At 33.6% G+C, this 20,669-nt stretch overlaps 1 protein-coding gene across 1 annotated transcript in view; it reads right to left on the bottom strand.

Annotated features, from left to right (window-relative positions):
- Ctnna3 (catenin alpha 3) overlaps positions 1-20,669 on the bottom strand; it is a 1,268,549-nt gene that overhangs the window by 944,389 nt on the left and 303,491 nt on the right. The window contains exon 6 of the mRNA XM_042696520.1: positions 16,688-16,891. Within this exon, the coding sequence (XP_042552454.1) occupies positions 16,688-16,891 (204 nt within the window). The remainder of the gene's footprint in view (positions 1-16,687; positions 16,892-20,669) is intronic.

The following is a 20,669-nucleotide window of genomic DNA, read 5'->3' on the forward strand; positions in this document are numbered from 1 at the left end:
ATGGGGCAGAAAGTCAGGAGAAAAAAAAATGTTATACAAAATTTGTAAACTAAGAACTAATCCTATTGAAAAAATGGTTAAGTAGCCTAGTCAATATCACTGATCTAAAGGGGGAAAGGATATACATTTTGTGGTAGCAATATCACTGATCTAAAAGGGGAAAGGATATACATTTTGTGGTAGAGTCAGAGACTATTCTTCAAAGAGCAAATGAAGGAAATATGAATAATGCATCACACAGCATGTGTGATGTTCAAAGAATGTAGACCCTAGCCCTGATCAGCAGGCTCCCTAAGTTTGTTCTAATTTTTTTAATAATATACCACCAATATATTCTGTCAGTTTGATAATTTTTCTGAGTTTAAGTTTTAGCAAACAAGAAATAATGAGGCATTTTAGTTCAAATTTTAATAAATAACTGCGTTTATTCACAAATTTCACACATCAGAGGATTTCAATATACATTTATTCAAAATACCTTCACTAAATCAAATTATTTAAAAGATCATATCAAAACCCACTGAGTATAGGAAAGTTATGAAAGATAAATTTACTGAAACTCAATTATTCATGCGAATAGTATATTTTCAGTTTTAACGTTACTTAATCTCAAGACAAAAATTTTAATAATTAAATTTAACAGCAACTTTTCCTTAGAATAAGCTAATCCTATAAATGTTTAAGTGTGTATGTGCAGATTCTATACAGCTTTGATGGGCAAAGTGCAAATATATTAGTTATCTACAATTTGTCTGAACTAAACTAACAAATATGGTAAAGATATTAACTACATAAAACATGAAGAAATAAATAATTCGGCATGTACAAGAATCTTCTTTTTAACCAGAACAAAACTTTATTTTGGGTATCTGTTTAAACTAAGTAACTAGTTTGTTTTGAGGAACAAAACATTCATCTCTGCTTTTATGACTGCCCAATCTTCTAAATAGATTATTTAGACATGTCCAAAAGGAAATGTACTCTTTGCCTGACTTATGTAACTGCAACCCCTCTGTTTTTAGCATTTTCAAATAAAAATTTTTAAGAACACTATCCTAGAGTTGATTCAAAGGCGAATAAACCCAATTATTATAACATTTAAATGTACAGTTCTAAAACAGCAAATAGAGTCAAAAAGATTCACAACAATATCTGGGCTTGAGATCATTACATGTTCCCAACAACCATATAAGAACATTTTCTTTTTAAATGATGCTGCATAAAGCAAACGTTCTGAGAGCTTACTAAGTAAAAGCCAGTGATGATTAGTGGAATTAAACTATAGAAAGATTCCATTATTTGCAGACAGATAATGAAATGGTTAACTCCGCAGTCTTTTTTTTAAAGGATTAACATACCTTTATTGCACTGTGTTGAAGACTTCAGAACAAGATTCAGGTGTATATAGTTATAGATATTGATATAGAGATAGATACAGATTTATTTTAGTCTGTTTTCAAAACACAATATTGTTTATCCAGTTCTTCCTTTAACTCCAAATGACATTTTTGTTTTCTCAATATCATATCTCCAATTAAGACTTGCTTTCATAATATTTCTACTTCTAGATAAAACAAGAAAAAAATATCTTCCTTTGAATAGTTTTGCCAAAATAACACAACTAGGAATACAGAACAGTAAAGAGAATCCTCAAAGGTCCTTGGGCCTTTTCTGTAATTTTCATCTGTGAGTACAAATATACCATATGAGAACTGTGCTATCAAACTCTCTATCACAGCCTTCTTAGAACTAAATCATGCATAGACAGCCAACAAATCTCTAATAGAGTGCTAAGAACACACAATGGGTAATTACCAGTGTCTTAACTAAGTGGGGCAAGAAAAACTTGATATTTTCACAATATAATTAGATAAGAAGTACATATGCAGAAAAATACAACTTGCCAATTTCAAAAAAAATCAACACAAGATGAACTGAAGATATAAATGTCATACCTGAAACTATGAAACAAATAGAAAAAAATATATAGTAAATAGTTCAAGACATTGGTCAGAATCAGTGAAGATTTCTTTTTAGATAAGATTTCAAAACACACATACCCCCCCCCAAAAAAAACCCCATAATTATAGAAAGGAGGCTAGGCTACATCACACTAAAAATCTTCACACCTATGAAAAGAATCAAAAGACAGTATATTGAAAATGATCTGTACAACTTGCAGGGGGGCAGGGGAGGGGTTGGGGAGGAAGGAAAGAGGGAGAGAAATGAGGGAAGGGGTAACAAGTTAGACAAGAAATGTGATTAAGTTAAAAAAATCTCTCAAAAAAAGAAATGTAATCACTACCTTGCTTATGTAACTGTATCCCCTTTGTGCATCTCCTTGACAATAAAATTTATTTATTTATTTATTTATTTATTTATTTATTTATTTATTTATTTATTTATTTATTTATATAAGGAAGCAACTTTATTGAGAAGGTTCCTACACAGACCGGCCAGGGCTACAGCACAAGCTCGGGAGATGATACTGCGACTAAAATTTATTTTTTAAAAGAAAAGAAGACCCAATGCTTCCACAAATAGAAAAGATAAATAAAAATAAAAAGAATAAAAAATGAAGATAATCTATACAGTAGAAAAATATTTTGAAACTACATATATGATAGAGGTTATTATCCAGAATATACAGAAACTCAAATAGTAAAAAAAATCAGATAATCCAATTTTAAAATGGGGAATAGATTTTTTTTAAAAAATAGACATTTCTCTAAACAAAGCACACAAATAGTTAATTGATGGAATAAACCTGTAACCCCACCATTTGAAAGGCTGAACAAGAACATAGTTGAGTTAAAGGCCAGCCAGGAACATGTAGAAAGTCTGAGATCAGCCTCAACTACCTAACAAGACCATCAAAAATAAAATAAGGCAAAGTAAATTAAAATAAATGAAGGCATACAAAAGGCCAGTAGGTATAAGAAAAAAATGTATGTCACTTCCCACTATTAAAAATGACTATTATCAAAAAGACTAAAAATATTGAATGCTGGCAAATTTGGAGAATGTCAATTAGCATTGCACACTGTTGATAAGATTGTACATCAGGATAGCCACCATGGAAAATAGTATGGAGATTCTCCAAAAAGTAAAATCTAAATTATCATATGATTCAGCACTACACTACTGAGTATGTATTTGAACAAAATAAAATCAGAGAGATACTTGAACTTCTATATTTACAGATAGCAGTGCCATTCACAATAGCCAAGGTATGTAATCAATTGAGGTGTCCACTAGTTGGTGAATGGATAAAGAAAATGTAGCAGGTATGCACAACGGAAGACTATTTGGCCATAAGAAATATGAAATTCTATTGTCTGAGTGAACATCATACAATACATACATGTGTTGAAACATTATGCAGTAAACATATATCAATTTTAAAAAGAAATTTTAAAAATCATACAGCAAAGTATGATTTTTCCATAAGCAAAAAAGTGAAATAATGTACTTTGTTCTTGCACTGTTTCAGAAAAGCAAGAGGGCATTACCAATAATCTTATGAAAAAGCTTTAAAAATGTATCAGTTCACTTTAAGTAAGCTTAGAAACAAAAGAACAGACTTGTATGGTCAGTAATAAGACAAACTTCATTTTCTTCATCAGGTAAGCTCATCATTCTCTTTCCACTGTAATTAATAATGAAAGCCATTTCTTATTCTAAGAAATATGTACTTAGGTAATTTCATTGTGGTGCATTCAGTTCTTATAAGAACTGAAATGGGTATGACATGTGGTTTGTTGTTGACTGAAATACCGTCATGTGGTGTAGGACTGTGATCAGACTACCTTGCCATGAGTTGTATCATACTTGTTGCATTATCTGAAGTCTCTGAAAATCACCATAGGCTTATATCCTCAGATACCTAAGATTCTGTCCTTACCACAGCAGTCCAATTTGAGAACTGCAGCATTGTACAGAAGGATTCAAGTTGAAATCAATCAATCCTTTCTATAATTCACCCCTAATAAAATCAGTGTTTAATTATAATTGAGAAACTGAAGAATCCCAAATATGAAAATAAGGCCACCAACTCAGTTAAACAGGGAAAGGAGTCTTTTTATTAGCCGTGCGGCAACTACAACACAGTATTTGGGAAGAGGGATGCAGTGAGGTCTTTTTCCCAAGAGGGTCTTTTAAAGGAAAAAACACACAGAAGGGGTTGTCAAGGCAAGCAAACAGATTTACAGAAGCAAAACATAGCCTTGAATTGCAGAAGTAGAAGCAAAATAGTTTTGACTGGGCCAGTGTGACTGGTACTATCGATACTATCCACACTTGATTATAAAAGTCAAAATATATCCTTGGGTAGGGATAGTCTATTTTACAGAAATGATTTGTAGTATAAGCTCCTGACTAATACAGCAACTTAGTACAGCTGGTGATAAACTTCAAGGTTGTCAGTAGCCTTCAGCAAAGTTTGTGATAAACTGCAAAACTGCCAGCCTGGTAAACTTCAGTGAGGAAGAGATGTTCTTTTGCTTTTTAGCAAGGATGGAAAAGGCTTAGGCCATTTGGCCTGGAGTTTCTCCCTACAGAGGGGTTCTGCCTTTAATATTTGGTCCTATTTTTAATAATCAATAGTTTTGTTCTGTTTAGATTTAGCATTCAACAAAACGTGGAGAGTTAGAAGTAGTGTCTGTGTAGGCAGCATACCACCAAAAAAGAAATTTACATGAATATGAGGGGATAAGAATGGACCTGAAGATTGTGAGCATTTTCTGTGATATATATATGAATTCAGTATTGATATAGAATTATATATAATTCACATAGAATTATATATGAATATAGAATTCATATATCTATGCTTCCATCAAGAAGAATGACTCCACTCCATTTGTTAGGAAATGGAAAGCTTGGAAAAAATTATATTAAGTGAAGTAAGCCAGATCCAAAGAAATATAGGTCCTATAGTGTCCCTCATTTACAATAATTAGTATATGTCTAGGATACTCTTATCAGATAAGCAGAAAAGCTCAAAAGCTATGTATATGTGACCATATAAGATGATGCTAAAGGAAATGAACTCCAAGATATGGACACGAGGTTTTTCTTTGTTGTTGTTATTTTTAATGTACTATGTGGGTTTTTTGTTTCTTTTATATGTTCTTCCCCTATGGTATATCCCCTCTTGTCACTGTATTTGATTTTGGTACCCTGCATCTTGTATATACATTTATCTAATTTGGGGAGGGGAAGGGGAATGACAAAATAATGAAACACAGACACAGGATAATCCATTGCAACAATGATACTCACAAAACACTTTGTTGGAAATGAACTTTGCAACTTGGCATGGTTGGGGGGAGTGAGGGAGGTAGGGGAGGGATAGAGGGCTAGTAGGAGAAAAACAAAGGAGGGGTTAACAATGCTCTACAAGAAATGTACTCATTACCTTACTCATGTAACTGTAACCCCTCTGTACAGCATCTTTATAATAAAATAATTTTTTAAAAAAGATAACACAAACTTTATTTAAAAAATAAATAAATCAGTTACAGTTGAGTTTGAGGACAATCTGGGCTACATTGCAAAATCCTGTCAAATAAAATATTTAATAAAAGTTTGGAGATGCATATGCTACTTTTAGTACCATAATTATTGACTATAAATGTGGATATGTTCATAACATAATTAAATAAGATGTTCATAAAGCTGTCAAGTTAAAAGACAAATATCTTTAAATCCTTTATGATAAAACTTAGGCATTAGCAAATGAGTAATTAATGTCAATATTTGTCTGTGCTTCCTACTATCAAAGTTACATGTTTTTAATTAAATCTCTGTTGGTATATAATATGGTAAACTAAATTTTCACACTTAAGACTAAAAGGTCTTTTTTTCTTAATATTTATTTTTATTGTAAAGACACTGTACAGAGGGGTTACAGTTACATGAGCAAGGTAACGAGTCCATTTCCTATTGAGCATTGTTACAACCTCCTTTATTTCCCCCTACCATCCCTTTCCTCCCCACCTCCTTAACTCCTCCCCTCTTTTTCCCCCTCCCCCTGCAAAATTGTAAAGTTCGTTTTCAACATATTGTCTTGTACGTCTCATTGTTACAATGGGTCATTCTGTATCCTTATTTCAGTATTTTGTTATTTCCCTTCCCCTCCCCGAATTAGAAAAATGTATAAAGATGCAGGTCACTGGAATCAAATATAGTGACAAGAGGAGTTCTACCATGGGGGAAGAACATACAAAGAAACAAAAAATATCGCATAGTACATTATAAGTACATTAAAAAGAACAGCAACAAAGATAAAATCTCTTGTGTCCCTAACTTGGGTTTCATTTCACTTAGCATCATCTTATATGGTCATATGTACATAGTTTTTGACCTCTTCTGTTTCACCTAGACATATACTAGTTATTGCAAATAAGAGAAACCATGGAACCTATGTTTCTTTTGGCCTGGCTTACTTCACTTAATATAATTTTTTCCAAGTCTTCCATTTCCTAACAAATAGGACAGTGTCATTCTTTCTGATGGTGACAGAATTCCATTGTATATATCTACCACATTTTCTGGGTTGGTTCTATATGTTAGCTATGGTGAATAATGCTGCAATAAACATAGTTGTGCTGGTAGTTTTATTATGGCCTTGTTTGTGATTGTTTGGGAAAATGCCCAAAAGCGGGATTGCTGGGTCATAGGGGAGCTCTATGTGGAGTCTTTTGAGGAACCTCCATACAGCTTTCCAGAGTGGTTGAACAAGTTTACACTCCCACCAACAATGCAGTAAGGGGCTTCTTATAATTATCTACAAAGTAGCTTCCCTTCACGCTACTTTAACAAAAAGAATCATTATATCTTCCCTGATTTCTCAACAATTGTATATATTATTTATGTCTTATCTTTTCAAGAGTAATCTAAGATTTTTCAAAGTCAAAGACAAGCATATAAAAGGAAGAGAATGGAACTAACATTTATGATAAAATTATCATAAATGTAGCACTATGTTAATGCCTTCTTAGCAGTTTTCAATTCTGGCTATGCATTAAAAATCACTCAGGGATCTTTTTATTAAAAAAAAAAAAACTGCAATGCATGAGGGCTGGCCCAAGAGATTTTGATTTAGTTGGTCAGAGGTAGGAACTTGGTTTGAGAGTTTCTTAGTCCTCCCTGAGTGAACATACTATGCAATTAGGATTGAAAATCAGTTTCATATACTTGATATCATATCATCATCAAAACAATCTGGCCCGGCAAATTTATTATTCCTCTATTCAAATTACAAAACTAGTTCAGAAATGTTGCAATATTTTCCATAGAGATAAAGTAAGGATCATTTTGAATTTAAAGTAGAGTCCGTTCATATTTCAGAGAGGAAATGGATAACAGCTCACAATTGAAGCACAGCAGGAGTCATTGTGCGTGGTGCATGTGAGAGAGCTGTATTTCTCATTGGATTACAAATGAAATAAGAGTAAGAGTTTGGCTGTTGAGTTACTACAAAAATTAAATCAAGACACTATGAGAAAAGAAAAAAGAAACCTTCGAATGTTTGGAGATTTCTAAAATAAAACACGAATTTTATAGCTTACATAGACACCATAGAAGTTATTTGGTCCTAGTTTTTTATTATAAAAACTAGCTTCCAAAGAATCCCCACAGTCCCCTTATTCTTGGCTCGGTCCAATTCTGTACTCACTACATCCCGCTTAACAAGGCCGCCTACCATGAATCCCAACTGCCTGCTTTCCCATCTCATCCCACACCGTTTGTCCCTTTCATCTCTGTGCTGAAGCTACTCTGGATTTTTTTGCAGCTGTGGCTAGCTATTGAACTTTTGTATACTTCAAGTGGAGACTATCATATTTTCCTTGAATGTGTTTTTCTGCTCTTCACCTCTTCCTTCACCTACCTAATGTCCATTTATCCTTTGGAGCCTTAGAAAAGTGTGGCTTTCTGTATTGACTCTTCCCACTTAAATTCATGTTTAAACCAATTTCTTAGAACCCTGTGCACGCTTTTTCATTTGTACCTAACTTTTACAATTATGTATTAAATTGAAGGACTAATATTCTATGTCTGCATAACCATAAGGCTATACACCCAAGACTTTGAAATGTGTCTTACTAGGTCATTATTACATCCTCAGTATTAATTACAATGGGCAGGTATATAATAGATGCTCAATATCTATAATTAGATATGATAATGAATTTCATTCATTTTTGAATGAAGAAAACAACTGTACACTACAATAAAGAACAGAAGCTCAAGTCAATCATTGACAACCACAAAACACTTGTTTGAACTTTAAAATAAGATTTTAAGAACCATTTGCATACCATTGGTTCAAACCTGTAATTTTAGCTACTCAGAGGCTGAAATCCAAGGATTATCATTCCAAGCTACCTGAGAAAAGCGACTTTTCTATCAAAGTAGCTTACTTCCTTCCTGTTAGCATTGTAAGAATTGTTTTTCTGAAAAGTTCCTGCTTTGGCCAGGTGGCTTGCTCTTGTTAATTATATTTCAGTTGCATTCTTTTCCTGTTGTACTTTAAGATATCCTGTTAAAAGGTCCTTGATTTTAGTTACATTCTGTTAATTAGGACACATCCTTTTGCACACTGTGAACCTCAGCTCAGCCAAGGGAGCAGAGAGGCAGAGCCTGCTGGGTTAGGGATTTTTTAAAAAGGGAGCATCCTGCCTGCTCTGTGCACTTGTTAGACAAATTTTTAGCTGATATCACTCCCTTCTGCAGAGATAAACTTCGCTTTGCTGAGTTCCCTTTGATTTGGTGTCCTTATTCCTATGTGACACTCTAACATTGTTGCTTATGCAACAATTGCTATTAGAGTACAAACTATCTATATTTTGAAAAATACTAAAATATTTTAGAGCAAAGGAAACAAAAACAACATAAAATAGAACAGATAAATCAAGGGAAGAATAATTAAATGGCTCTGTATAACCAAATCCAAAGAATGTAAGAGAGTCTAAAAGGAATGCAAAGAAAGAAAATGGAAAAGAACAACAAGTTGGTGTGGAGTGAATTTTATCCTCCAATTGATAAAATGCCAAGAAAGGACAATACAAGCAGAAGCAATAACATAAAAATAAAAATGAGTAAGGGGACAAGCCTTCAAAAATCCCAGAGTTGCTGGGAACAGCTGTGGTGTTATATCAGCGAAGCCATGGAGGGCTCTCATTAATACTATCTAGATTACAGAAATCAGATTGGTCCCAGATGACAGGGAGCTTACATTCCAGTGCTCTATTTAAAGATTTCCAATTATCTATGCCAAACTCCTTAGTATATTTTTGGCTAACATTCTTATGTTTTGAAAGACATCTATAATTACATGATCAGAATTTATTTAGAAGAGCCCTTAACTTCTTGTATGGTCTATCCTACTAGATTGTCTTTGAATTTTGAAAGTTTATTTTCCTAATGTAGTGGATAAAATTTTATTCCCAGCTCTTCTATCTCAGCTTGTCATGAACTATTCAATTATGGTGACTAATTCTTCTAAAATTCTCTTCTACTTTAACTAGCCAGTTTTCAAATGATAGCCATTATTTGTTACACTATGTATGTTCCCTAGTTTACAGATTTAAAAAGGGGAAAAAAAAGCAATGTCAAGAACTCATAACAAACTATATCCAACCAAAAGAGACTTTTTAAATTCTCATAGACAAATCTTGCATAACAGGGTTTTCTGTTGTTGTTTTATTTTGTGTGTTTGTTTTTCCTTTGTCTTGGGCTTGAATTCAGGGCCTGGACACTGTCCCTGAAATTTTCTGAGTAGGGCTAATGCTCTACAAGTACAGCAAAAAATCCACATCTGGTTTTCTGGTGGTTGAGGTAAGAATCCCATGAACTTTCCTATCCAGACTGGCCTCAATAATCCTCAGATCTCAGCTTCCTGACTAGCTAGATTACAGGCCGGAGCCACAGCACCCAGCTCCCATAAAAATTTTATATTGACACTGTGACAATGTTTTATACTATGATACTGTTTCCAACACATGGTGGCAGTTACATGAATCAACACATGATAGAATTATGCACATGATTTGTAACAATCAAACTCTTGATCTTGGTATCATAGCACAGGTACATAAAATGCAACCAATATGGGAAAGTGAGCAAAGGATACATGGAACTTCTTTGTGCTATTTTTAAAATTTCTTTTGAATCTGTATTTATTTTGAAATAAAGTTTCTTTAAATTTGTAGTTTCTGTTTCCAACATAGTATCTTATGGGAATCATTGTTGCAATGGGTCATCCTGTGACCTGTTTCAGGATTTTGTGATTCCCCTTCTCCTCCCCAAATTAGATAAATGTATATACAAGATGCAAGGTATCAAATACAGTGACAAAAGGGGATATACCATAGGGGGAAGAACATACAAAAGAAAAAAAATCATATAGTATATTAAAAACAATAACAACAAAGAAAAACCTCGTGTCCATATCTTGAGGTCCATTTCACTTAGCATCATCTTATATGGTCATATGTACATAGCTTTGAGCTTTTCTGCTCAACTAATAAGATTATCCTAGACATATACTAGTTATTGCAAATGAGGGAAACCAGGGAACCTATGCTTCTTTGGGCCTGGCTTACTTCACTTAGTTTTTTCCAAATCTTTCCATTTCCTAACAAATGGGGAAGTGTCATTCTTTCTGATGGAAGCATAGAATTCCATCACACACACACACACACACACACACACACACACACACACACACCACATTTTCTTGATCCATTCATCTACTGAGGAGCATCTGGGTTGGTTCCATATCTTAGCTATGGTAAATAATGCTGTGATAAACAGTTGTGCTGGTAGCTTTAGTATGACCTTGTTTGTGATCATTTGGGTAAATACCCAGAAGTGGGATTGCTGGGTGATAGGGGAGCTCTTTGTGGGTCTTCTGAGGAACCTCCATTCTGCTTTCCAAAGTGGTTGAACGAGTTTACACTCCCACCAACAATGCAGTAAGGTTCCCTTCTGTCCACATCCCCTCCAGCATCTGTTGTTATTAGAGTTCTTGATTATAGCCATTCTAACTGGGGCGAAGTGGAATCTCAATGTTGTTTTGATTTACATTTCTTTTATGGCCAGAGAAGTTGAGCATTTTTTCATGTGTCTACTGGACATTCTTATTTCCTCTTCAGAGAAGTCTCTTTTTAAGTCTTTAACCCACTTATTAATGGGGAAGTTGTTTCTGTGAGGATTTGTTTTTGGAGAATTTAATTTTTTGAGTTCTAAGTATATTTTAGACTTAAGGCATTTGTCACTTGTATAGCTAGTGAAGAAAAACAAAGGAGGGGGTAACAATGCCTGACAAGAAATGTACTCATTACCATACTGATGTAACTGTAACCTCTCTGTACAGCATCTTTACAAGAAAATAAAATTTAAAAAGTAAATAAAAATATAAAACAATTAAAAAATTCATGGTTTTTAGTCTTTTAAAGGCACTCCAAAGACAGTAAAATAAGCCAAAATATGAGAAGGGCCTGAAAGGCTTTCCCATGGAATATGAACAGCTGAACATAAATGTAGTCATCAAGTAGATTCAATTGGTTCTACAAAATTTTACAGCTTCTAAGTATTACATAAAAGTTAGAAGCTAGATAAAATGAGCAGCCAGTACTTCTGAATGAGTTGTAAATTTAGGAAGAGCTTCTGTTTTCACAAAAGACAACATAATTATCATAAATAGCAATGATAGAATCTCTGCTATGCACCAAACAATAGAATTATTTTTCTCATCTCAGTTGTAGACAAATTACTGTACTTAGAGTCCTGCTAACTTTGTATTTTTTTGCATATTCCTTTTTTCTGAATCCCTGATGTTATGTATAAAATTGCAAAGAAGAAAAGTAGAATTAATAACCATAAAAGGCTAAATGAACATTGCCTATGACTATTTTGCAGCATACATTACATAATCACTCGGTATTCAATGATTCTGATTCAGTACCACTGAAGAGAGCAAGGGATCAGCACATGTCTTTTGGGAATATCAATTGTGTATCATCCGGTAATAGTTTAAGGCTACTTCTTTCTTGCAATTACAGCCATCATTTACAAGTATAAATACACCCAATACTTATTCGAATATAATGCTGCTTGAGGTAGCTTATGGAGGTTTTTGTTTGTTTTCACATTGGACATTGTACTCTTGGTCCTTAAATTAGATAAGGTTCACCCAATCTGTTAGAATGACACCTACAGAAGCTTTATTTTTACCAAAGACTTAAAGATATAAGAGATTTGTAGGTATTAACCTATTGTTTTTAATAGAATTCATTAACGTATTTCCAATAAAATTCTGCTTACGAATGTATTTTATGTTTCTCTTTATAAGTTGTTATTAGTGGTTCTTGACATGTTAACAGGAAAGTCTAACTCATCCTCTGTATCTTTTAGGTTATTCCTTACATTTACTATTTGGGTGGTTCTGATCCTTTATAATTTTCTCAAGGTCTTCATCTATCTATCAAAATCTGTAGTACTCTGATTATCTACTAATGTGTAAGAAGTCACCTTAAAAACCTTAGAATTAGAATTAAAATTCTAAGATAACATTGAGCAAGATCCATTGCACTTATAAAGTGACATGTTGAATTGAAATCCCTTTGTACAACTACTTAAAGATCATAATAAGACAATTAAAATTCTAAAAATCTAAACATAACATCAACCTATTTTTTTTCTTAGTTCCTTTTTCTTTTTATACATAGGATAGATTTTAATTGTCCATTGGTTAAGAGCAACAACCTTTTATTGTCTCTCATGGTTCTGGTGTCTGACGAGGGTCACATGGGGTTTCACATACCAAGTCTTTACATAACTGCAGTAAAGTTTTGGCTGCAGCTCCAGCACATGGAGAGCTAAATGGGCTGGACATCCAAGACAGCACTTTCAAAATATCAGCAGTGAAGATCTACTCAGCTGGGTCCATCTGACCAGAATACCAGCCTAACTATAACCCTCTGCGTACCAGAGCTCTCCAGAATAGAATGTTTCAGGATTGAATATTCCAAAAGTTACAAGTAACTGTCTCACCTAAGGTGACATAGCTCCTAAGGGTGACTGAAACCCATTCCCCAAGCCAATGATTGACAGTTGCAGGGACACAGAGATTTTCTTGCCATTCCCTTTCTTAGTTAGGAAGAATTCTGCAGGGCTACCAGCTCCAGAACTCCCACAAGATGACACATGGTTGTTGAATTATCACTTCAGATATTCCTCCCACACTCCTAGTACTTGAAGTTTTCACTGAGATCACAGACACAGACACTGGCCTAATACCCCCAAATCCTCATAACCTTAGCCTCCCATAGAGCTTCAGATGACAGGCATGCTTGACCAGCACTGAGCTAGAATGTCATTTATTTCTCTAAAGTTAGTTGAGGTTGTAAAATCCAAGTGTGTAATCATCTGAAAAGCTGAGTCTCTAACAGAATCAACTGTTTGACTACTATAATATGATAGACAAGTTTAAGAATGTAAATACATTTTAAAAAATCTAACATGGTGTACCTAAGCTGATGGACAATTCAAATATACCCTATATATAAAAAGAAAAAGAAAAACTAAGACAGAAAATAGGTTGAGGCTATGTTTAAATTTTTAGAATTTTAATTAAAATTGTTGTTGTTATTATCTTTAAGTAGTTGTACAAAGGGATTTCAATTCAACATGTCACTTTATAAGTGCAATGGATCTTGCTCAATGTTATCTTAGAATTTTAATTCTAATCTCTCTCTAGGAGTCAGTCATTACCCGTAGATATTTTCAGTTGCTTCACCTAAACGATCAGGAAAAATTAACTGGGGCTGAAATTATTTCCGAATTGAATTTTCAGGAAAAAGGTCCTATGAGAAAGGAAATCCCATAAATCTCTTTTTAGGCTTTATTGAAACTTTACAATTCTCTTAGAGAATGCATTAAACTCAAAGAACACAAATCAATAGATTTCTCAATAACAAAAAATAATCCCTGTGACTCTTTACTCACTAAATAAGTGTGTAGTGAAAATCAACAGTGTGCTTTCACATAGATAATAAGAGAAGAAAATAGTGGGCAGATGAGAGGTCCAGAAATGTAAATTAGTCCCTGAATAAACTCAGCCTGACTTGTTTATTCTAGCAGCATTCACTCAATGCTCCAAAATCCTCAATAAAGGGCTGAAAAAAAATCCTCTACCAGCTTCAGACACCACCTGAAAATCCTGTCTAGCAACACATCTGACACAACACCAAAATGATTTCAATACACTCCCAGAAAAATACATATTACTGTGGATATCTTAAAACTCACACATGAAGTCTAACTTACCTCCAATTCTATTTTTACCACCTTATAAAGATAACTAATTCTAAAATCCATCTTTCTTCAGGGGGCTCTGTTCCATACATTATCTTATTTAACAAAGAAAATGGACTAGAGACCTATGCAACCATGGAGGTTTAACAAAATCAGCAGGTTAGGCATACATTCTCTTAAGTTTTGAAAGATATCGCTATATTTTCTCTGATTCTGAATATTCTCTGAGGTACATCTCCTAATAAATAAAAATTTTAATTTGGAATATGGTCAAATATAGATCACAACTCACGAATTGTGATTTTTAAAGATGCTCCTGAATATGCACATCGATTTTCAGAAGAGATTTACACTGCAAAATAAGACCTTTTATAACAAACAGGCTGTCATATGATTTAGTTGATACTTCAAATTCTTTTCAATTAATGTAAAAAGGCTGCTTTTTATGATATGGCATATACAATATGCAATCATTTCATTAAGTATTTCCTTTACAAAACACAATTCAGCCTTTTTCTAAATGCCACGCTCTGTGCTTGGGACTTAGGATAAAACAGTGAACAAAACAGACATACAATTTGCCTGCATAGATTTTAGAATGTAAACTCTATTGTCTATAATGGATCTAAAATGCAAGAATTGATGATTCCACAGAAAAAGGCTAGAGAAGACTGATATTGATATGTAGGATGAGGCCTCCAGAAATGTCCCTATCCTAATCCCGAAACCTACTAATGTTACCTTAAATGGCCTTCTTATTCTAGCTTCAACCATTCTAGCAGGATATGTCATTACTAATACATTCTTCTTGTTACTAAAATCTGCTTTACAACTTTGATTTCTTGAGAGGCAAGAGATTTTTGTCAGGAGCCAACCTCTTCAAATATTGAGTATGGAGATTCATCAAATGTGTTGATGTATTAACTAATTTTAGCATATTTCTATTAGTCACATAATGCACTTATACTGAACAATCCTAAATCTTTAATTTCATAACCAAAAAGCTTTATATATTTTGATGAGTTATCAAAACATAACTTCATAAATCTTGAATTATTCCACTTTTAGGACCGATGAATAAAATATTCTAAATATAACTCTATGGTTCTATTACTTAAGGAGGTTTTATGATTAATACATGGTATTCCCTTCCCTGTTTATCCACAGGGAATATATTTCAAGATCCCCTGTGAATACTACAAAATAAGGAACCAAATTCTAGATATAGCATGATTTTGTGTGTGTGTGTGTATATATATGATAAAGTTTAATTTATAGTAGGTACAGTAAAACAACAATAGCTACGGACAGAATTTTAAAAATATATTACAATAAAATTTAACTGAAAACTAGTCAATTATTATGGAATTTCCATGTAATATTTTCAGCTGATTGAGCAACTGAAACCAGAGAAGTCAAAAGCCATAGAGGAGTATCTACTGTAGAGCTGGCAATATTCTCAAGGTTTTTTTAAATAAGTGATCCTTATTTGTTTTATAAATACTGTGATGGGAACAATAGTTAATATACAGTTTATAAATTATATGTAAAACAAATATTTTCCCTAAATTTAGTCAGCATCATGAAAATTTCTAAGAAATGCCTAAAATGTAACACTGTGTCACATTTGAAAGAGGTCAAAAGCTGTCCAAACTGTCTGAGCTTTGTCAAAGTTCAACAAAATGAGCACCAGGAAACAGAAACTTGAAAAGCGAGGAGGGGAGATTATGGGAAGAGGGACAGACAAATCAAGAGGAGAAAGGGGATAGAATGAAATCAAGAAATCAATCTATATCTGACAAAATTAAGTGAGGGAAATGGGAGGGTGGGAAGAATGAGTGTTGAAAATGGTAAAATTGGATCAAGTTGCATTGTAGTCATATACTGCTCTGTAAAATAGCAACTTCTTTGTACAACTACTTAACGAAAATAATTTTCAAGAAAAATAAAGGGGGGTAAATGCTATCTAAGAGTTTTGTAAATGACCTCTGCTGCACTATTTATTATCTAATACTGAGCAATGTGCCAATCTCTTTATCTTCTCTTTATCCTTTACATAAGTAACCCTTACTTTCTTTCTCCAGTCCTGATTCTCTTTTGCAGCTCATCTATAGTTCCAGAGTTTCAACTCATAGATAGTTCCAGAAATAAAACAATCATGTACTACTGTAAAAGTAGTTCTGATTTCATTCCTAGAAAACTCTCTAGGTTATTGTCCCCTTGAACAACCTTCTAAGAACACCAACCCATTACTCCTTTGTAATTGATCATATTTCGTGGGGGCACAAAATGCACCTTGGCATGCACTCAAAAAACGAGGGATAAGTGGGAACAGGGATAAAAGATCGAACCAGTCACCTACGTTATTCATGTACTCTGAAAGCAGGTCCTGAAGAGCCTGGCGAATGGCGTTGCACTCTGCAATAATTCGCTCTCGGTGGAAGTCCCTTGTGCAGGAAGAGTCTGCCAACAAAGCTGCCCCACTGATAATGGCTTCAAGGCGTTTTTCTAGTGATGGCCTTATTTCCTCCTCTGTCACTGTGAGTGGGTTTAGGACAATTAATTTCTAAAAAAGAAAAAAAATCAATATTTGAATAGTTAGTATTCCATGACATTCCATGTATATGGAAAACAAAATTTCTTGTTTTCACATTTAGAACTTAGATGTTAATAATAAAAAGAGTGACCCAGTTCACATATAAGGCTATGTAGCAATTATTATTCTGATGAATGAGGAACATGATGTGACTATGAGCACTGGTTCTACTCTTTGTCCTGACTCAAATCATGTCCTTCTTGTTCTGCAGGGTAGCTTAAACTCCGTGAGCGTCGCCTTCTTTTACCTGTAAAACTGTGATAGTAATGTTGCTTATGTCACAAAATCATAACAAATACATACTTAAAACTATAGCACATACTTATTTACCATAGTTACACTTCTGAACTATACTACTAGTATATTTTCAACTGTATCATTTCATCTTACCAATTTTATACGAAGGTGTGCAACCACAGGATACTTAGCCACACATTTCAGCCGATGAGTGAGACTAAGAGGCTTCCTTATTCAAGATCAAAGAGCAAACCCACTATGAAGTTCCCATAAGTATTCTGATCTCATAATAAGCAATTTGTTATAATTTCATTATGTCTCAGTATAAGCCATAGACTCTAATTCTACTACTAACTTATCAAAGAGAATTCTAGATTTTAGTTATTTATTTAAAATGTAAACTCCAGCTTCCTGTTGGTCTATTCTAACTTGAAGGTATTTCCAGGTATTGGAACCTGATGCGGCATTTTCAAGGTTATCTAAAGACCTAAGTCTTTAGGTAATAAAGATTATCTTTAGCTTCTGAACAAAAGTTAGAGGGAATGCTGCTCTAAGGGTGTTCCATGAAAATACATTGCAAGGAAACCCTTTCAAGGTGAGACCTAATGTGATCACTGAAGAAAGAGTATAACATAAAACACGCTGAACAACAATTAATATAAAATCAATTCATGCCAGACATCGGTGGCTCACACCTATAATCCTAGCTACTCAGAAAGCTGAGATCAACAACAGAAGTTGGAAGCCAGCCAGGGCAAAAAAGTCCACCAGATTCTTATTTCCAATAAACTACTCAGAAAAAGCCAGAAGTGGGAGACCCAGCCCTGGGACCCCTTCTTGTATAAAGAGTTTGTCTCATTTTCCTTTCTCTGTTGTTTTGGCTTTCAAATAAATCTATTCTATCTGCTTTAAACATTTCCAGTTCTTTAATTCTTTAATCTGTAGAGAATATAAACCCTCTCAAAAAAAAAAAGCCAGAAATGTTGCCATGGCTCAAGTAGAAGAGTGCTAGTCTTGAGCACAAAGAGACTCAAGGACAGCACCCTGACCCTGAGTTCAAGCCCCGGACTGGAAACCAATCATTCAATAAAATTACATAATAATCTTGAGAGTGTCAGACTCAAGATGTGAATTGAAACATACAGTGAGGTCAATAGATGTTCATAGCATATTATCTTATATGATTATATATGTATATTACAGAAATGTATATATTTATGTAAATATATAATATTTCATATATCATTTGTTATATTATGAGAAATATTTGACGTTCAAAGTAGCCATGATATAATTATAACATCTACAACTTCTAGAGCCAATCTAGGAAGGAAAAAAAAATAATGAAAAATTATTTTAAAGCAAGAGATTAGAAAGAAAATTAGTACATTTTAGTCTATAGTATGCTGACATATAAAATATAATAGAAAGATAACATTGGTTTAATATCATAAAAGCAAAAGAACTCATTTCATGGTTTTATTTCCTTTGTGTTTATCTACTGCTAATTCTCTCCATTTCTTTCTTTTATATAGAAAAGGAAATAAAAGCATAAAGTGAAGGGCAATTAACTTTACAAAAGCAAAATTTAACTTTTTACAATGTATATAATCTTGTTTAAAATGTCTTTATTGTTATTATAAAAGTGATGTACAGAGGAGTTATAGTTACATAAGTCAGGTAAAGGGTACATTTCTTTTGGACAATGTCACTCATTAAAGATATATAATCTTTTAAAAATTTGTTATCGTAAAAATAATTTATTGTAAAAGTAATGTACAGAGAAGTTACATACATTAGGTACTGGAATACATTTCTTTTAAAACAGTGTCACCTCTTCCCTCGTTTTCTCCCAGGTGTTTTCCTTCCTGACTCCCCTCCCCCACAAGTTGTATAGTTCATTTTCAACATAGTGTCTAGTGAGTATCACTGCTGAATTAGCCCACCCTTTATCCCCCAATTTCTGTACTTCCTCTTCTCCCCAATCAGATAAACTTGCACAAAGGACAAGAGGTACAGAAATCAAAACAGTGACAAAAGGGTAAAAATAGAAAGTAAAAAAAAAAAGAACCACAAACATAAAATAAAATAAACCTCTTGTTTCCATTTCTTAGAGATCATTTCCATAAACATCATTTTATATAATTATATGCACATAGCTATTGAGCCCTAAGGATATCTTCCTTTGGCCCCACTATGTGACTGTTTAGAATCTTGTTTATCATGTCCAAGTGTAGTTTTTTTGTCTTGTAATATCCATTGGGTTTACCTGTAGATTTATAATCACATTCGAATTATTATAAATGAGGGAAACCATACAATGTATGTTTCTTTGGGTCTCACTTACTTTGCTTAATATAATTTTCTGCAAGTCTTTCCGTTTCCTTGCAAATGTTACAATATCATTCTTTCTTTTGGAAGCATAGAATTCCATTGTGTATATAAGCCATATTTTCTTGATCCATTGTTCACTGAGGGGCATCTGGGTTGATTCCATATTTTAGCTATGGTAAACAATATTACAATGAACATGGTTGTGCTGGTGGCTTTAGTGTGGCCAGGTTTGTAGTCAATTGGATAAATGCCCAGGAGTAATAGGGAAGCTTAGTGATAGGGAAGCTCTGTTTACACTTTTAAGGAACTTCCACACTGCTTTCCAGGGTAGTTGAACAAGTTTACAGTCCTATCAACACTGTAGAAGCTTTTCCTTTTGGCCACATCTCCTCTTCATCATCTGTTACTATTAATTTTGTTAATAATGGCCATTCAAACTGGGGTGAGGTAGATGTTGTTTTGATTTGCATTTTTTTATGACCAGAGATGTTGAGCATTTTTTATGTGTCTATTAGCCATTCTTACTTCTTCTACTGAGAAGTCTCAAAAAAATATCCTCAAAAAAACAACAACCCAATTAATAAATGGGCTAAAGACTTACATAATCTTTTTGATGAGACCATAACCCATGGGCTTGGCCATTGTTCAAGGTCCCATTTACCCAAATCCATCTTTCTATTTTATATGCCACTTGCACCATGATTCTTTTTGGATCACTAAATCATTGCAAACTCTTTACTCCAATGTTTCACAGTAAAAATTAAACCAATTAAAACTTTTTGAAAACAGCTTTCCAATGAGGCATTGTTATTAAGGAGACATACAGCAACAGAAACATGATTTAATTGCTCAAATGTAATTAGAAGGTGTGACAAGAACAGTTAATGTGGCTCTACCACCACAATAATAAGAAAAGTTGGTGAAATTTCATGCTCTTTATCTTCAAGAAAAAATATTGCTTTAGATGTTCTGGCTGTGATTTCCTATCATTTAGTACCCTGACTCATATGATTAAGTTAACTCATGTTTCTTTTGGTTCTTGCTCTCCAGGAACATTCCTCAAACTAAACAAGCTTTTGAACTTTTACCTGTTTTACCTTTTGTTTTGCTTCACTTTGAGTTGTGTGCTTGTTTTTTATTATTTTTTGTTGTGCTTTGTGGATTTTGATATGATCTT

This window comes from Dipodomys spectabilis, unplaced genomic scaffold (assembly GCF_019054845.1).
Source record: "Dipodomys spectabilis isolate Male_0828 unplaced genomic scaffold, ASM1905484v1 ptg000207l, whole genome shotgun sequence".
Taxonomy (NCBI): Eukaryota; Metazoa; Chordata; class Mammalia; order Rodentia; family Heteromyidae; genus Dipodomys; species Dipodomys spectabilis.